We start from the raw sequence: 21,095 nt of genomic DNA, 5'->3' as shown, positions 1-21,095 counted from the left end.
AACAACGACAATATTTTTTATAAACAGTATAAAGATCAGAAAAGAGAATTTCGAAAGCATAAACGTAATGCAGAGCGATTGTGGGAATCTGAAAAATTTGCTGATGTGCAAAAAGCAGCCGAAATGGACATAGGACAATTTTATCGTGTAGTGCGAAAACATAGACAACAAAAATCGCCAGCAACTTGTTTGAACTATGATGGAAATACAGCTACTAATAACGGGGATATTTGCAAGTTGTGGAGTACTTATTTTAGCGATTTGTATACTCCTAATGAACACGAAAATGACAACTTTGATCAATCTTTTTATATGGATGTCACAGAAAAAATTCGTGAATATAGCAGTCAAATTAGCAAACCGTTTAATGCTTTTTTCGATGTGCCCTACACTGAAGATGAAATATATGAGCAAATTAAAACTTTAAAATGTGGTAAGGCTCCAGGACCGGACTATGTATGCAACGAACATATAATATACGGTGGTAACACCTTGTTGAAATGGATTTGTTATATTTTTAATATTATACTTAAATGCGAATACATTCCATTACTATATCGACATGGCATAATTATTCCGTTATATAAAGGAAATAACAAAGACAAGAGTAATCCGAATAGTTACAGAGCTATTGTCCTTACATCCGTGTTTGGAAAATTACATGACAAAACAGTCCTTCATCGAATAAATAAAATGCTTACTGCACTTGATAAGACTTTTCCTGATCCTTTACAGTTTGGATTTGTTCCTGAACATGGTTCTATCCCCGCTTTATACACACTCAAAGAATGTATTAACGTGTTTATGAAAAGTAAATCTAAACTTTATGTTGGTTTTCTAGATAACGAGAAAGCGTTTGATAAGATCTGGCACGACGGACTTTTTCTGAAATTGAAAGAAATCGGTGTAACTGGTAAATTATGGAACATACTTTTTATGTCTTACAAATCTGCTAGTGCACATGTGCAATATAATGGACTCACTAGTGACAATTTCTCCATTTCGCAGGGAGTAGGGCAAGGGAGAGTACTCTCATCTTGGCTATTCTCCTTATATATAAATGACTTAATATTACAGCTGATTTCGACAAACTGTGGAATACGAATTGGTTATTTGAACATTCCTGCCATTCTTCTTGCGGACGACACAACCCTTCTTAGTGCTTCGCCAAAAGGTCTACAAGCTCTTCTTGACTGTGTACAAACCTATGCTTGTAAATGGAGACTTAAATATAACGGAACAAAAAGTTGTGTCTTGGCTTTTAATAATAATACAGATATTGACATTAAGCTTGGAAATACAAAAATAGCGTGTAAAACTGATACAATTTATGCTGGTACATTGATAACTAACAATAACAAAACGTTTGAAAGGACAAAAAATGCGACTAAGAAGTTAAAGAAAAATCTACACTCATTGTATAGTGCTGGAGTTAACCCGAAAGGCCTTACACCGATTACAAACACGTTAATATGGAAGCGTTTTGTTCTGCCTACAGCATTGTACTCTTGCGAAGTATGGGGACAACTCTCAAATTCTGAAATAGAACTTTTAGAAAGAACACAACGATATGCTGCGCGATATATACAGTGTATGGACAAATATTCACCAACGGACTCAACTATAAGCAACCTTGGTTTATGGTCATTGGAAGCTGCAATTGACAAATTCAAACTTTTATTCTTTGGGCGATTATGTAGGAGTAAATCTACCACAACTCATAAAAAATTATTCAACATGTGCATTAGTCAATTTATTCTGGATGAAAATGCCGAACACTCTATAACCTATAATCTTATTACAACCCTTGTTAAATACGATCTATTTTCTTTCCTTGAAACCTATGTAAATGAGGATTACATACCAGAAAAAGTGCTGTGGTCGAAAATTGTCCGTCAGTCTATTGAAATTTATGAAGAGAACATATGGAAAAGTAATTTAGAAAATAGAAACGAACTCAAAAGGTATTCCAAAATTCATCCTACCCTCTGTGAACATAGATTAATTCGGTTGACAGTTTTATATCCCGATGCAAAACTCGAACTGCTAGTACTTGTGGCTTTAGGATCGGCAGCCATTAAGAAAGCTACATGTACTCTATGTAACAAACAATCTTTCGATATCGTTAAACATTTAATAATGGAGTGTCATGTTCTATTGACAGAGAGAAATGTTATGTTTTATAAAATTGTAGATGAACTTCCCATTCAAAAATCTGTGGACATTTTCAATTTAGACGACGATGACCTTCTTGAAGTACTACTAGGATCTGTTAATGATATAGTATACGATCTCGATCCTATAGATTGGTCTAGAATGATGTATTACATAGCAAAACATGTTTACCCCATGTTTAAGAAATTCAGACATGTATTATTTGAAAACAGATTTAATTTTGAATTTTGAATAGACTTTGATTGAAAAACATTGTGTTTTTGTTGTGTATACAAGAATATGTCATTATATGAATTGTGTGTTTATCTAAATATGGATGTTGTTTTTTTTTTTTGTTTTTTTTTTTTTCATTGGGTATTTATCTCGAAATGTATGATATTTTGTTTATTGTGTAAATAATTATTAATTTCTGTTTGTATGCAAAATCTTCATATACATGGAGGAAATAAAGATTCATTCATTCATTCATTCATTATGGTGTAAATGCCAGTTTAGTCAATAAGTTACAGCGAGTACAGAATACGGCAGCCAGGCTCGTTACACGTACCAAGAAACATGATCATCATGTTAAAAAACACCAGTTCTTGTGTCTCTTCATTGGATTTCGGTGCAGTACCGAATACAATTTAAACTTCTTTTGTATACTTTCAAAATCCTGCATGGCCTAGCACCCGTCTATCTCATTAGTGCCTATCAACCATCAAGATCTATTAGATCGGAAAATGCCAAGCAGCTTATACAAATTCGTGTACGCACCAAAATCTATGGAGAAAGACGTTTCGACAAAGCTACTGCGAGCCTCTGGAACAATCTTCCTAGCCATCTAAGGCACGAACACTCAATCGAACTTTTTAAGAACAATTTGAAAACCCATTATTTTAGACTATTCAGTTTCTTTTAGGTTTTTTTAATATATGTGTTTCAAAATTTTATTTCATTCTTATTGCATTGATTGTTTTAATGTTTAAAACATCTTTTTGTCTGCATTGATTGTTTTCTGTAAAGGAGGCTCGCGTGTATAAGATTTTCAGAAAAAAATTAAACTTGAATTTTTCATAATAAATTTTATTTATTACCTTTAGTAGTTGTTACTTTATCATATGGTACAAAAATCATTCCAAAAAATCAATTCATATTGGCCCTAGGTGACATTTAAAATGTAGATATCATTGGAAAAGCTCCAAATTATCTCCCTTAGGAGCAAACATGCCATTTTTTGGCATTAAAATTGAAATATCTTTTTAACTCATCGGTGACCTATATTTTTTATTGTTGTTTTCGAATAAGCTGTACATAAAATAAATAATTGTAAAGTTTTAGCTATTTAGTTCTTTTTTTATTTCGATATTACCGCTATTTCTTCTATTAGTTCAACAGAAAAAAAGGACATTTACAAAAATGTATGCTTCTTTTGAAAGCAGATGGTGAGCGTAAATGAACGGTGACCCCATTTTTTTATTTCATTTTTCCATTTAGATAAAGTTCATTTATAGAAAAATATAGAAAAATTCTATATTAAATAAAAAAATGATTTTGACCCGCGAGCCCCCTTAAGCATGTTAAGCGCTTAGAATAATTTCAATTAGATAATGCGCTGTATAAATATTGTAAATAAATAAATAAAATAAAAATCATACTATCATAAAACATATGAGACGAACATAACCCGTGTCATGCCAACAACTGTTTTTTTTTTAATAAAAGTGTTTAGTTCCGATGCAAAGACCTTATAAGTGAATCAATATTAAAGCCAAAATATGTAATCTGTAATGACCTGACAACAATATCGTAACTATATCCCTTCTTCATAAATCTGTTTAAAGGTTTTGTAAGCTTTGAGGTAAATACTGACATTTTTGTGTTTTGTTCAATATACTTAATTAAATCCTCGAAAATATACGCATTATTTTCGGTAAACCCTTTTTTGTCAAAGCAATACGCATAAGCACTTGAGTCCACATCCGCTTGCGAACAGAAACAACTCATTGCTTATAATCATAATAATGATAGATACCAAATTTTCAGACCATACCAACATCAATTAAATTGTATAATAGAAACAGAGTTCTTGCTGTTAGACGGATAAAGCTTTAGTTTCAACCAAAGTCATCAAAATATGACAAGCGGTAATGTAAGTACTCCAGTGACACCTTTCGTCTCTTAAAGAATCAACTGTTGCGAAATAATCCACATATATGAGTTATATGCCATTATGAATTGGTATATGTTCCATGACAATATAGAAGCAATCCCGTCATTTTTGATCATTTATCTACGTTGATGACCTTTCAGGTAATTTCCCTTGCTATTTGCAACACAACGGTAACAGGAAATGCTGACTCATCAGATTAAATTAAGTTCACCCTTTTTTTAAAGAAGAGGTGATGTTTCTCAAATTTGACGTTTCTTGGAATGATTGTGCAAATTCTGTTGACTGTTTTGTTCACCCTTTTTTTTAAAGAAGAGGTGATGTTTCTCAAATTTGACGTTTCTTTGAATGATTGTGCAAACTGTTGTTTATGACTGTTTTGTTCGTTTTTCATGTTTTTTATTTCACAAATTGATTGAACGTCTTTTATTAAACATGTCGTTTAAAAAAATTGGTAACTATCTAATAACTCTCTTAGCAAATACACTTTTTGTACATATTGTAAAATATTGGTTTTATAATTGGTTCATATCATATAGTAAGGTTTGAAAACTAAACACCATTATTTATTATTGAGGTGAGGGTTTTCGCTACCAAGGAACCAAGTACTTCAACTAAAGTTGAAAATTGTTTTAAAGAAAGGCAGCAGTAGTATACCATTGTTCGAAACTCATAAATCGATTGTGAAAAAAAAACAAATCCGGGCTACAAACTAAAACTTAGGGAAACTCATCAAATATAAGAGGAGAATAACGACACAACAGAAACACAGCATTAAAATGTAACACACACAGAAACGAACTCTAATATAACTATGGCCATTTTCCTGACTTGGTAGAGGACATTTAAAGAAAATAAAAGTTTCGTAAAGATTCATTTTGGCTTTTATGTTCCAAAAAATGTTCATGCATTTGCTTTACAAGATACTTGATAACTAATATTGTTCATGCGATAAACACTAGTTAACTATTCTAGATATTCCGTCCTTTAATATTAGAAAAAAAATATCCAAATTTTAAATCTGCCAAAAACTTACTTACAATATTTCACTTTTTTCCTGTAATAAAAAAATCATGACAAAGTTAAAGCAAACCTAATTTGATATAATATACTCACTAATGAATCTAAGAACACTATATGAACGGGTACTTGTTCCAACAGCATTTGAAGCAGAACAGCCATATTTACCACTATCAGAAGATTGGAAGTTCAGTACTGTTAAAGAAGGGTTCTGAGTGTTACCGCCAGAATACTTCGCTGTATTGCCTGTGTATAATAATTGCCGTTGCTCAGAATTAGTTGGTGTAAAATACCATCTTATGTCTGAGGCTACTGGTTCCCCGGTAACGAAACATGAGATTAATTGAGATTGTCCCTGGAGAACATCAGCCTTAGCAGGAGACATAGTAATAGTTAAGAAACCTGAAAAGATAATGACACCAGAGATGGGTCAGATTACTTTCAATGTAATTGCTTAAATTACAATTACTTTGTCATTGTGTACGATTGAATTAAATTAATGATTACATTATTTCTGAAAGTGTCTGATTAAATTAATGATTACTTAGCAAAGTAATAATGATTACATCTGATTACAATGAATTTAAAAGAAACCCCATTTTGAATGATATTAATGAATTAACATTTAATACAACTTAAGTACTTTTTAGAAAAGATTTTGTTTTATATATTAGAAAATGAAAACTACAAACTTCATCTATTTAATAAACTACAAACTTAAAGTATAAAAATATAAAGAGTTTGCTGTTTGTCTTCTGACCTCTTCGAGACTATATATGTATTTCAAGGTACAGTTTATGGAAATTAAAATATGGATGAAATAAAGTTACCAGTCAAAAACTATGTAAAACTTTTATGGAATTGTAAACAAAATACAAGTCCTATGAATCATTGCATTTTACATGACAAGTTTAAGACATTTTCTTATCTTCAACAAGATATTTATCCAACTTTTAATTTAGTTTGTGCTAATTAGATAAATTTTCACATGTCTGATTAATCTTTTATTATATACATTGTCCTACAGCTATACTCAATTGGAAATTGCAATAAAAACAAACCTTAATTGGTTTCCTACCTGTCAATAAAAAGTTGACAAAAAAACCAATATTAACAAAAGATCATAATTCAGGATTAAAGAAACAGTTATTATCAAATATATATATGTACATCTTTAAATTGGGATATACATGTAAAATTTTATTTACTAAGGCCAGTACAATATATTTTACTCATTGTATTATATGTCTCTTCTTAGGCTATAAATGATGACTTTTCAATACTGTAACAGTTTATTTTTTACTGAAGTATACAAATCTATTGACATGTTTCATAAAGTAAACCAAACTATCTTAACATGTAAAATATTCTTTAAAAAAGAATAAAAAAATTGTTCATTTATTGACCATAAACACAGTTTAAGATTGTTTTCATTGTAATTAAAATGTAATCAAAAAGTAATCAGGATTACAGGGTATTTTGAAAAGTAATTGATTACAATGATTACTTGAAAAATTGTAATCAATTACAGCTGATTAACGATTACAATTACAATTAAAAAGTCAATTGCTCATGAACAATTGAAAGGTCTTCCCTTTTTTCTTTTATTAATTGCCTTCTTAGTTAAAAAAATATATGGTTTCTAAGGACTTTTATGTTCATAACACGTGGTTGCTAAGGACAAAAATCATTCCTAAGGATAAAATATTACTTCCAGTATTAAAAATGTCATATGTACTATTCATAGTATTTAAAGTTAAAAGAATAATTGATTGCTAAGGACTTATAAGTCGTTGCTAGGGACAAAAATGTCATTTCCAGTATCAAAATTTTTATATTTATATTATTCATAGCCTTCTAAGCTCAAAAATATATGATTGCTAAGATGTTTTATGTCGTTGCTAGGGACTTGACCTCTGACCTTGACCTAACTTTGTAGATCTTATTAGAATTCTGCTATTCAAAGTTTCTTTCTATCTCTAACCAATTTTGAGTTATATGCAAACAATCATCATTTCGGACCCAAAAAACATTTTTGATGCCCTAGTTCCATAACAGAAACCCACATAACAAATGAAGATCTTGACAAGACGCACATTTGCTCTGTTACATTTTATCAGCCATCTTTTATGGTTATTGAGTAAATCAGATAACAAGCTAAGGTCAAAATCTAGGTCATGACCTTGACCTTTGACTTTAGGTCAATTTTCTTGGTCACGTGAATTGATGAGCATTGGTGATGGTCCTAGGTGGTTACAACTTACAGTTTCTGAGTTTAAGTGACCAACCGGCATGGGTCAATTTTCAAAGGGGCATAAACCTACCAATGAGTCGTTGAAACTTTTCAATCCAAATGTAACGAAGAATCAGAGTCTACATTTTTTTCGGTGTTAGGGGGGATAACCGCTATACAGGAAATTTTACGGGGTCGTGCCCTCACCACAAGATAGCTTTTGGTCAACCGATACTAGATACCTAATATCATATCAACATGTCGCGTACTTTTTTTGGGAAATTTTGTTTTAGTTTGGCGGAAAGAATAATAATAATAGTAATAATCAAAATTCAATTCTTCTTGAATAATTGATAGGTCTTTCCTTCCATTTTGTTTTAATTATACCTGTCATAAATAAACTGTTATATATATTGATTGATTAATTGATTGATTTGTTGGTTGGTTGATTGTTTTATTAAACACTTGGGACTAGGGTCTTGTGAAACAAGCAGAAAAAATGAGATCTTGAACCCCGTATTAAACACATGAAACGGAAACATGCATTCATTCATTGATTGATTGATTGATTGATTGATTGCTTGATAAATCGATTAATTGATTGATTGATGGGTTGGTTGGTTAAACACGTTGGATAGGGTCTATTAAAACGAGAGAAAAAACAAAAACAAATGAGAACTTGGACCCCGTATTTAACACATGAAACGGAAACATGCATTGATTGATTGATTGATTGATTGATTGATTGGTTGGTTGGTTGGTTTGTTGGTTGGTTGGTTGGTTATTTAAACACGTTTGATAGGTTCTCTTGATTCAAGTGAAAAACACAAAAGAGATCTCGGACCCCATATTAAACACATGAGACGGAAACATCAATGCACTGATTGATTGATTGATTGATTGATTGGTTGGTTGGTTGGTTGGTTGGTTGTTTAGACACGTTGGATAGGATCTCTTGATACAAGCGAAAAAGAAAAAGATGAGACGGAAACATGCATACACTGATTGGTTGGTTGGTTGGTTGATTATTTGATTGGTTGGTTGGAATTCAAACACACATAAAACTCTTTAAATAGTGTCCAAACCACATAATTTGATGAACTTGACCTTTGACCTTATGACCTTCGTCATGGTCATTGCTCTTTAATGTCATTGCAAAAGACCTATGTCTCAAGGACCTTTGTTAAGAGTTTACTAATAATGGCATTTTATAAACCATCAATAGGGGTTATGTCCCTTATATAATGGAAAAACCAATACAGTCATCAAGTAAAAAAGTTGCCCCTTGAAGTATGAAGCATTTTTCACTGCTTAAATTTTCTGTATCTATAACCATTCAAGAATTATAGGGAAATCAAAGAAATATGAAAATCTTAAATATGACCTTGACCTTTGACCTTGACCTATATTTTCAAGTTTTAGTCCAATGAACTCAAATCTAAAGACCCGAGGTCTTTACAACTTACGGTTCATGAGATTTTTATGCACACAGAAAAGTAAAAAATTCAAGGGGAAATAACTCCTATAAGAAGTCACTGGATCGCTTCGGTTAAAATTTTTTGAAGTTGCCACATCTGGCAAGGAACATTTGAAACAAAAACATTTGCCGCTAAGTCTTATAATTTATGAGGAGTAGTGATAACAGTGTTTTTTTGTTATTGGGAAGATAACTCCTATAAGGTAAATAGTACACTTCGGTGCCCCTAATACCAGATAGCTTTTATTAACCCGATACTTGGTACCAAAGATCGTCTTGATATCTTGAGTACTTTTCTTGGCGATTGACTTTGAAAACGGCGGAAGAAAAAGAATAATAATAAACAAACGAAATACAGTAAGGTCTTTCCATTAAGAAAGGAAAGACATTAATAACCAGAAGAAATACAGTAAGGTCTTTCCTTATAGAAAAAGGAAAAACCTTAATTACCCCAAGTCTTAATGACACATGCACAATATCAGTCATGTTAAAAACGAAAGTAAAAACCAATACAGGCAAAAACTATTCTAAAATTCGTTACAAAAATCCACGTAAAGAAAAACAACAATTTAACAAAATTAAGTCTATTCAAGCGCGTCGGGCAAAAGTCATGAATTTGAATCCAGGCCAGGGAAGAACAGACAATTTGTTTCTGCAAATTTACAGATCTAACATTGTTAAGCTGATGTTTAGTCGAATTAAATGTACAGATTGTATGTTTAGGCAATACATCGCAGAGTCGTCACTTGTTCAGACGTACTTATAACATTATTATTTCTGTAAATGCATCCTTTCATGGATTTTGTCTTAAAATGCATCCATACACAACATAGAATTTTTTTTCAATAATTATAATTTGTACAAAATGATAACTTGTACACAACATATGTATCGCAAAGATATTTTTGTTTCAAGTACATTTTAGTTATAAGGTCAAAAGATATTCACTGGTGAATATATCTAATCTTCAATATAAAAGAATAATATATAAAGCTGGCAACAAATCTATTCACTGAAAGTCTCTAAATTAATGACCAAAACATAATCTTACATAATTCTAATTTAAGATAATTTTGAAGGTTTTTAAATGGTGGAATTAAAATATTTAATTTGCTGCTCATCGTCAAATCTTGTATTTAAAATAAACAACATAACATAAAATTTGAAATGAATCAGTCGGGGAAACGTGACCTATTAAATACTAATAAAAATATTGCATAATGCATAAAATGTTTTAGCCAATTTAGTTTTTTTTAAATATGCTTCTACATTTAATATATACACATGAAAGCACCCGAATGATACGTATTTTTGTAGAACGAAAGTCAAACTCTTTATCAAACATAACGACTTCCGTGTACGTGATGATTTCATTAGATATTTATCTATCATTGTACATGTACAACAAGGACTCCGAGCATTCTTCTTTTTTTGTAACTGATATTAGTATTTGTGACTGTGTATTTTGTAACCAAAATTTCATAATTGTGAATATTAGCAAAGTTCTTATGTAGTTTGTATTTTGATAAAGAGGCAACAGTAGTTTACCGTTGTTAAAAGGTCATAAATCGATTGAGAGGAAATAAATCCGGGAAACAAACTAAAATCGAGGGAAACTCATAAAATATAAGGCGAAAACAACGGAACAACAGAAACTCTGAAGTACAAAAATAAACAAAAAAAAACAAACGGCAACATATATATAAAACAAACACATCATTATTACAAGAATTAAGATTTTGTATGAGTGCCAATCGAATCAAAAAAGGTAAAACAAAGTAAAAGAGCATTGATAGCCAAAATTTCCTAAACGTTTTGAAAGAGGAAAACAACGAAACAACAGAAGCACTGAATTGCAACAAAAAACAAACGACAATGCAACAAACACAGAATCGAACTATAAGATAACAACTTCCATTTTCCTCATTTGGTACAGACATTTTAAGAAAAAAAGGTGGATTATACCTGGATTTGTGTGCAGCAAAACCTCGCGCTTTTATGGCAATGTTAAATATACCTCTAGAATGACAACACTGCATGCAAGTAAATGCAAAAACATTCAGGACAAGAAATATACAAATAACCAATACAATTGTACATTTCGACATGCTAACAACAGAATACAAATGAACACGTAAGGCAATCTAGGACAGCACACAAATATAGCACAACAGATCCACGAACTGTCCCTCACACGATTGTATCAACGCCACAAAAGTGACGTCACAGGTGCATTTAACAAATTGGATATAAATCACGATATTGCTGTCTTCGGATTTCAAACTGGAAATTCCCCATCACCAGCTCTATCACAAATCAGGACAAATACAGTAGAGTCCAGGTTCTATATGCGATATCTAACCTAGGAAAATACTGACTTAATATTTTGGTCATATACATTAATTTTGGTCATCAGAAAAGAAAACGTCGTTAAGGGACAGATAGGAAAGCCGTACAAAAAAACCTTTAAAAACATTTTTGCAGTAAACATCTAACCGTATACTAAAAGTATCTTCACGAAGTCTTGTAATGGATTTCAATATGAAATATATCTGTTCATGAATGATATGGTCAACTTCATAAGTAAAGCTTTTTGTACAATTATAGCTAAAGAGTTTATATATTGAATGATCAGATTTTACTACATCAACTTAATTAAAAAATATAGCACATTTACACCGTGAGCTACATCTGACTAGAACTGACCTCCATTGACAATAAGCCTTGATTTCGTCTGGAATTTTAACCCTGTACCAATATTTATTGTCGCTTGACAGAAATAGTCCTGCTCATCCTCCTCTACAATGTTATATATAGTTAAATCCGTAGCATTTGGATATATTACTATGCTATATTTGCTTCTACTAGATAGTACCGCTGTGTTACCACTAGTACTAGTGATTGAGCTCTTTGACCACGACCATGTTGTAGCCTGGGTTCCAGTTATTGTACACTCTATGGTGTAGGACACATCTCCGTAAACCGCAGTTCCATCTAAGGGTTTCACTTTTAATGATATCTGACCTATATAATAACAATACATGTAATGTAAAAATTATTCTCTATACCTTTTATGTTTTCTAAGCTTTTTTTATGAGTTAACTGTATCAGGAATGTGTACATACAAAAGTTTGAAAGCATACAAGATGTGTAAGCAACATAACAAGTGAAAAGCTTTATAACACAACGGGACTGAAAAACAACAGCCAACTAATGTAATTGGAATGCCATTACTATATTTGTACGAACTCTGAACATATAAATGAAAATATTGATCGATGGCTATTTACATTTCATTGAATCACTGCAAACTTCTTGGCATACATGCAAATATATTTATATTCTTTTATTTGTACTGGTTTAAGGGACAATATAAAAGAGAAAAATAAAAAATAGGGTCAATATGGGAAATAAAGACATGTTTATACATATACGAGGAGCGATTTTTTCTTTAACTTCTGCGTTTAACTATGTTCTCAGTATAACACCCGGGATGCCAATCAGAGGTTCCTTATCTTTCTACACATGTGGAAAACGGTCTATTATCTTGAAATAAACGCATAAAGTATGAAGCTGATCAATAAATCGAGCCACCAGATGTGCGACAATTTAAAAAAATATGTTAAAGACCAATGGCTTTCGACTAATGAGTTTTTAATATCTTAATGGTATCTAATAATCCCTCTGACTTGTTTTACTAACATATAAGAATTAACAAATCAACACAATATTCGTGTCTTACAGGCTCGAATTGTGTTAAATTTCAATGTATACAATACATCATACATCATGAGACCATGCACGTTGCATAACACACCATTACATCATTACAACAAGCCCTTTCACATTCCAATTTAAATCATACACGATTTGCATCATTCAAAATCACACAAAATCTGATGTGTATGACAAATATACAAAAAATGGATACATGTTATAAGATTGAAACTAATATATAAAGCAATACAACCTTTCTTATGCACCTGACTATTACACCAAAACCCAGACATCATTACACCATACGCATTATATATAATTAACTTCATAAATTTATAAGAGCTGTAAATAAAATAAAAATCGTAGAGCACTGTATGATCGTTAAAAGCAGCATATCTTAAATGTTGGTAAAGCACAGACAAATAATAACATATGGAGTTTTCAAAATAAAAACAAATATATCCTGTTGATAGAAAGGGGAATTCATAACCATAAAGTAAGCATACGTTAGCAATTGTAATATTAGTATAGCATGATGGTTATTCGTGAGTTAGGGAAAGAGCATTCATAAACTATGAATTAGCATTCATAAGAGATCTTACCTCCGTTTTCTGTTTCAACCTCCGAAATAACTGAAATATACGGGCATTTAAAATTAACTCAAAGTCACCAACAACAGATGACTATACATTTATAAAGAAGAAAAAATGTTAATGTCATCAAATTCGGAATTACGACTTCCCTTGTTGATAAAGATATATTGTAAATCATCTGCTCACCATTATAAGTTATATGGTTTGCTACTGACCCCATACGGATCCATAGAGGGTTAGTAGAATCCATAGGGGTTGATGTCGGGGGCCGAATCCCCTATGAATTTTATTTACCCTCTATGGATCCGTAGGGGGTCAGTAGTTAACCGTATAACGAATTTATCGGACGCTGGACTTTTTCTGCGGCGTTTTGTTGAAAAATAAACAATGAAACACAACAACTTTAATAGATGACGTCGCCATTATCGCGTCTTGAACCCCATATGAAACTTACTAACCCCATACGGTCTCATAGGGGGTCACCACGTGACGGCGTTTAACCAATCACAACGTGATAATTTATCTGTGGTCCGATAAAAAAGTTTCGTTTTGGTAATACCTAAATAAGACAACATTGACAAAATGCGTGATTGACATTTAGAACAATACAAGGTAAAGTTTTGAGCACTCTAACATTTTTATTTAAGACGAATTACCTTATAAGATGTTTAATAAGAAATTAACAATTCATATGAGTATTGCTTTTTAATCAAATCTATATTGCTGCTTTAGTTAAAACCACTGTATTTATAAAATTTGTTATGAAGATCGTCTGAATTAGTTTCATTTTTTTTTAAAGTCAATGCAGTGTTCCTATGTTTTTACAAAATACATTTTCAAAATTAATAACTTATAAAATAACTTATAAGTGAAGTCACAAAAATAAAAAAAAAAAACCGATAAGTGTAATGACCAAATAGCAACTTATCGTATGAAGATAGACCATGTTTGTGAAATTTAAAAGATAGAACGTAATAGATAAAGATCGTTTACTTTTATTAAATATGATTTTGAATTTCTGACAATTATTTAAACACTAAATGTGTTTTTCAAATTTGTTTTGTATATTATGAGATTTAAGGTAAAGTACTTCCCCCGATTAAAGTGCATAATGTTTTCTTATGTTACGTCAAATTAATTTAGTATGTGAATAGTTTTGTATTATCCTACCCCTCAATTCGACACACATAAATCGTTGGCCAGCTTGTAGATTGATCATGAATGAAATTGAGAATGGAAATTGAGAATATTTTAAAGAGACAACAACCCGACCAAAGAATAGATAATATCTGAAAACCACTAACGCAGCGAGAAAATCCCGTACGCGGAAGTGTGACGTAAACAGAACTTAAATTAAAATAAGAACTATCTTTAAAAAAGATATCCGACGTATTTAAATTTGAGTATATGTTTAAAACTATCATTTCGATAAACTTCAGAAGCACAATGACTTAATGATGCAGAACCTCTTTAATAAAATCTCCATCTGAATGTAACTACAAGAAATTCTTTACTAAGTCTGGTTATATTAAGGCAATAGTATATAAGAATATTGTGATGATACCTAAAAAAATGTTTGTAAAAAAATCCAGTGCAAAAAAAAAAAAAAACAAAAAAAAAAAAAAAAAAAACAAATATACATTTACTACTGTTTACATTACACTTAATTCATGGTTAACAAAGCTAGACACTATTGTTGGTAGTATAAGTTATATCTTTCTATTTACATTCACCCAAAACCCCGCGGAAATATCAAATGCGAAAGTTTACATTAAAAATTATATAATTGTCCAGAATAAACAGCTGTCATGAATGCAAAGAGGTATTAGAGAAACAATTATTTTAATAAAAATATAAATCTTTGTAAGATCTAGTTCAAATATTTAGTTTTTCACTTGCTTTCCATCACGATATAATTTTCGAGACGTTTTTTCAAACACAACCAAATCACCCATCGTGACAGCTTTTTGTCCAATCACAGAAAGGATTTTCGAGCATACATATTCTGTTGCCATAGCGAAGCGTCTTTAAGTTCAAAGGGCACAAAGCGAAACTTACCGACTACGTCGGGAAAACATACAAGACAAACAAAGCCAGAGCTCTTGACTTGAGATTTGCGTAAAAATGTACATCAAGCAAGAATTGAAGTTGTGTTTTGAAAAATAAATTATCAGTTGACATGCATATATATTTTCAGATATCGAAAAGTGTGCCAAACAAATGTAATAGTCTTGACTTGGTACATGAATTTATCGAAGAACAAATTAGCCATACTTACGATGTTACAAAACATACGTAAAGCATATATATTAATTTATCATGCATCTTACAATTAATAATGATGTCGAGTCTAGTCCTTGATTCGTCTTGTGAATACTAGAAGCAAAAAACCCAAATGCGAGGATTAAAGATAAAATTGAGAATGAGATTGGAAAGTGTGTCAAAATAACAACAACTCGACAAAAGATATTGGTCCAAAGAGCAGAAAACAGTTTAAGGATGTTATGTGTCTTCGACACAGCGAGAAAGTAATATATCTTTTGAGAACATCAAAATATGCAGTCAAATTATTGATTAATTCCATTAATTCACCCCAAACTGTCGACAAATGACTCGTGTCTATATTTAGAAAGATATAAATATTCTTCTATTTCTAAATGTTTGTTCATAGATTTAAATGATTCACTGGTAACAACAGTAAGTGCAAGTGTGTGATATTTCTATAGTTTCTTTAATATAACTTTCAAGGAGAATACAATTATTTAAAGTAAGGCTATCAAAAATCGAAACCCCACATAAAACAAAACGATTCTTACTCCAAAAAATAATAACACAAGAATAAACAACCTCTTAAAAATTTATTTGTCTTTATATAACTGCACTCAAACAAGCATTTTGTTTTGTTTTTCACATCTTTATAACTGTCATATTAATTTAAACATATTTATTTATAGTGGATTGGGAAACGAGTTATTGCAACTTATATTAATCCCTTTCCCCCCTTTGCGGGTGCGAATGCTGCCTTGTAGCAGCATTATCCTGCTCTCTTTGGAAATCTACGACGGTGTCTTTTACGTGCAAGAGATATGACTCTCCTAACACGGGTCAGCCATTTATCGTCCCCTTCCGATGGACTATCATCGTTTCCTTACAATCATACTTGCAAATGGTGTCAAGGGATTAATAAGTGTCCGTAAATTCATATTTATGAAGTAGATAATAATGAAATATTATTGTATGTAAGATTGTAGACTTACGATTTATTATCGTGTATGTGTTTGTGCTATGATTCTTAGTATTGTAGTGTTGTCATTTTAGCAATATTTTGTAATGTTGTCATATAAGCAGACAGGTTGTATAGCAAAAAAAGCAGGTTTTCTAAAAATGTCCTGGTCAGGAATATGTCAGTTGCAATAGTACGTAAATGTGTATGTTGGTGTTATTTTACTTGCACTTCAGTGTTATTGGTGTTCTGGTGTTCCTATTTTTCCCGTTATAGTTTTTATTTTCCATCGCTGGTAGTTTCAAACCCGGATTTGCTTTATCGCAATCGATTTATAACTTTTGTACATCGGTATACTACTGTTGCCGTTACTTAGTACATTAAAAATTAAGAAGTGGATAATTTTCAAAATTTCCCTCAATAATGTCTTCTTAGATTTTTAGACAGTGGTCAACACTACAAGATCATTTATTGCGATCTAGAAAATTTTGATTACAATTAATGTATTCAAAGTGCAAAATGTGAACTTTTTATTCGTGTAACGCCGATCCCTTAGATTACCTTAGCTGGATTTGGCAAAACTGTTAGGAATTTTGGTCCTCAATGCTCTGCAACTTCGTACTTTATTTGGCCTTTTTAACTTTTTTTGGATTCAAGCGTCACTGTTGAGTCTATTGTAGACGAAACGCGCGTCTGACGTATATACAAAATTTAGTCCACGTATCTATGATGAGTTTATTAAATAATTGTTACAATTTCTGAATTTGTAATATCTAATTTTTGTCGGTGTTGCTATACGATTAATATTATCGATAATCTTGGGTAGGAAGAGACAATTTAATATAAAAGAATATATTATTCTTATTATATTTGCAAAGAAATATTTTACGTCAATAATTATACTACAGGTTTTTTACGATTTGATTTGCATATGTTACAAGGACACATTCAGGACTATGGCTATTTAAAGAGTTCTACTTTGCAAATATTAACTAAGATTTAAAATTATAATTGGTATCAATGTCGATACGTTGAAAAACTAACAGTTTAAATTTTAGAACGTTAACTTATGATTTTAGGGGGAGACGCATATGAAACAGTGGGTAGCATTTATCTAATACTGAATTTGTCTAAAACTTTGTTACTTAAATTCTCTTGTATGTGTAAATAAGTACCTACCATATATAAGGATCAAGTGAAATACTGAAATATCCATATTTACTTCATGAGGAAGTATATTTCACAAATCACCGAAATTTTCATCGACGATGTGTATCAGGGTTAACAATTTCAATGAAAGATCATGTGTGAATAAGAACTTTAAATATCACTATTTCGAGACACAACATAATTATTGAAAGTAATTATACGACAAGTAGATCTTTTGGGACAATATTGCATTCATCTTATTAAATGTATTAAGGATGTTCACTACGCTGTTTCAAAACAACAAACTTTTTACAAGACTTTTATGAATTGTTTCCCAAAATGAAAGGCTGAATTTAAAAAGCAAACAAGAAAGGGATATGTCCTTGTTTTTTTATAGATATAATCAATTGCATAGTTTAGCTGGAAATTTTTTTCTGTAGATTTGTTTTGACATATTCAACATTTGCATCTCTTTTTCTTTCAAAAACAATGCAAATATAAAAAGAATTTCATTTTTTTTCAAAACATCTTATTTGATTTTGTATGTAATAGAAGTATAAAATAGAAACGAACGAATTAGCGGGTAAAATTTGTATTGTCAGAACGTGGATAAAACTAGAAGATTCCGTATATCTGTTACAGTAAAAAAAATAGTAGAAAAATAGCGAACGTTAAGGATGTACTTAGGTGAGGTTTTGAAATTTGTGACACATATTCGGACTCTTGGTGTTTTTCCATACAATACAATGTAAAATATTTTGCCCCATAACACCCATTTATTTTTTCACATTAGACTAAATGGCTCATGAAAGGTCATTTACCAAAATTTTAGAAAATTCTTAATTTTCTTTCTTTTGTTTTGAGACCTAATATAACCAATCCAAATATAAGGTAAAAGTCGGAGTCAGCCTTTTCCCGCCATATTTTAAATCTCAAATATCTCGAAAAGGAGTTCCATGACCTATCACTATTTCTAACTTATTTTTATCCTTACTTGATGCTCTACCAACTTATAGTATCAATTTTAACTTCTTAATTTATTAATTTTTACCTTACCTCACCTAAGTACATCCTTAATTCGACAATTAAATATTTCCGGTGCACTCAGAATTTTCATTTCTAGTATTTCAAAGAAGATTCGATGACCAGCAATTATTTATATATACACGAAGTCAAAATATCCCAGTCGGTAAAAACACATCTAGAATGTCTTTTTAGATCTTAACTTGAATAATTTGTCTAAAAAATGTGTTTTTCAGGTATTTTGATAGTAAGGTGTTCTTCAATTTCTAGGTGAATATAAAATTTCTGTTATTGAGTGTGAAAAAGTATATATTTTTGATTTGTTTCAAAATTTATGCAATATAAACGTGGAAGTTGGGTTTGTCAGATGATTCGGCTACATAAATTTCTGGTTTGTCAATGAAATTTGGATACAAGGGATACCTCAAATAATTCCCTTGTACGATTTTACTCCCCAAAATATCATCAACGGATAAGGAATATAGAAAAACAATCACTTTTCTGAACATGCTCAAAGTAGAGTAAAATTAATCGCCTGCCACTCGAGCTCTTGGTGGCTAAGCTTATTTCTGCCTACTTTTTTAAATTTGTTTTTATTCCACAAAATTAGAAAATTTTAAAAACTGACATTCAATATTTAATTGAACATAACAAGTTATGTTTTCTTTTGGGTTTTTGTCATGCTGTCAGCAAGTAGATATGGTAAGCTTATTGTGATAAATGCTTGTATTTTTTTATATTTCAAAGTAAAATCATATGTTAAAAACTTAAAAAGCGCTTTTTATATATACTTTTATCCGATCGTTGAAAAAATATATTTTAAATTATATTTTCACGGGCATTTTCAGCAATGTCTGTACATAAATGTAAATTGTAGTATTGCATTAACAACTTTAGTATGATAATTATCTGAATACTTTCTCAAAGAATACCTTGTCAATAACTGTTTTATTATTCATTGCATTACAAAGTCATAAATGTCTTACACCTGTTTCTCCTAATTGTTTAACTTTGTTACGTTAATAAGACAAATGCTCAAGAGTTGCAATATGTTTTTATTTTATAAAATCCCGAAAAATCAAAACGGAAAAGTTTTTCAAAAAGCAAAATTAATCAAACGAATTGAAAACAATTTCCGTTAGACAGATTCAAATTTATATGCATATATTTCCGTTGACATTACTTTTTATTTCTATTTTAACTTTTTGTATGCCTCCAACAGGTAAATCTTTTAAAAAATGTTTAACGAGCTCAAGATTTTAAAAGTGATCAAATATGAAACATTTGGTACATACCATGTATCAAGATTATATGAAATAGTTCCATAAAAAACAAGAATTCCATTTCTACTCAACAAAACTCTAATATTCAAATAGAAGATGATTATTTTGTTAACAAATTCAATGACAATGTAGATACTTTTTGAACGAAAACTTTAAATAAAGGTCAGAAACGTATACAGTCGCATCAGTAACGTTGACGTAGACGTATTTAAGAATACAGTAAATTGATATGATCATGTCGGATTCAGATAAAGATAAACAAAACAAAAAGGAAATACCAGATTTTGTAGCATGCTATTAGCCTTTGAATGATGATATGGAAAGTTTGTGTAGTTTATAGGTATGAAAGGGATAAATGTGAGAAAAAAAATGCTCTGTCATCTATTTACTATCGTTGGCGCCTGGAGATCTAAATTTCTATCTTACTTTTGTTTTATTATTAACAATGTATTTTGATGTTTTTGGAGGCGACTTTCCTGATATGGAACTTGCGCCCTTTTTAATTTTTTCTATCTTACGCTGATTTATTCTGTATTTATATTAGCTCATTTAGGACAAATATTGCATTTTATTTATTGAACGAAAGCTACACGAAAGACACCAGTCAAACATTACTGTAACAAAAAACAGAACGGAGTTTGTTATTAAACAAAGAAATAAATCAAATAAATTTAAAAATAAAAACTTGAACAAGAATTCCATTTTCGTTATATATATGTCACAGTAAAACGTTGAGATTAGGAATTACATGTAATTATTAAAAAATATGAATCACATGAAATTCCTCAAACTGCCCAGTAATTACAAATTTTCACCGGAACTTTTACACCTACATTTGTATTTACTAATGATTAAAAAAATGCTGTTTTGTGGTCTACTGATCATTCAGCCGAGTATTAACTCAAAGTCATCATCCTAAACTATACCTCTTCGTTATAAGTCATAAGCTACGAGATAAACCAAACAATCGAGATAATTTTTTTGTGGTTAAATCATCGATGATAATCAGATAGTGAAATGATTATTAAATTTTACCAGCAAATTTGGTTTAAA

General features: G+C 30.8%; 1 protein-coding gene across 1 annotated transcript in view; it reads right to left on the bottom strand.

Annotated features, from left to right (window-relative positions):
• LOC134694424 (peroxidasin homolog) overlaps nucleotides 1-17,882 on the bottom strand; it is a 35,527-nt gene extending 17,645 nt beyond the window's left edge. Inside the window, exons 1-4 of the mRNA XM_063555433.1 lie at nucleotides 17,767-17,882; nucleotides 13,374-13,403; nucleotides 11,761-12,078; nucleotides 5,441-5,746 (exon numbers count right to left, since the gene is read on the bottom strand). Coding sequence (XP_063411503.1) covers nucleotides 5,441-5,746; nucleotides 11,761-12,078; nucleotides 13,374-13,403; nucleotides 17,767-17,803 — 691 coding nt within the window. The 5' untranslated portion in view covers nucleotides 17,804-17,882. The remainder of the gene's footprint in view (nucleotides 1-5,440; nucleotides 5,747-11,760; nucleotides 12,079-13,373; nucleotides 13,404-17,766) is intronic.
• Nucleotides 17,883-21,095: the final 3,213 nt, after the last annotated feature.

The sequence above is a fragment of the Mytilus trossulus genome, chromosome 13 (genome assembly GCF_036588685.1).
Source record: "Mytilus trossulus isolate FHL-02 chromosome 13, PNRI_Mtr1.1.1.hap1, whole genome shotgun sequence".
Taxonomy (NCBI): Eukaryota; Metazoa; Mollusca; class Bivalvia; order Mytilida; family Mytilidae; genus Mytilus; species Mytilus trossulus.
The sequence above is the reverse complement of the archived record's forward strand: the minus strand, read 5'-3'. Positions and strand labels throughout refer to the sequence as shown.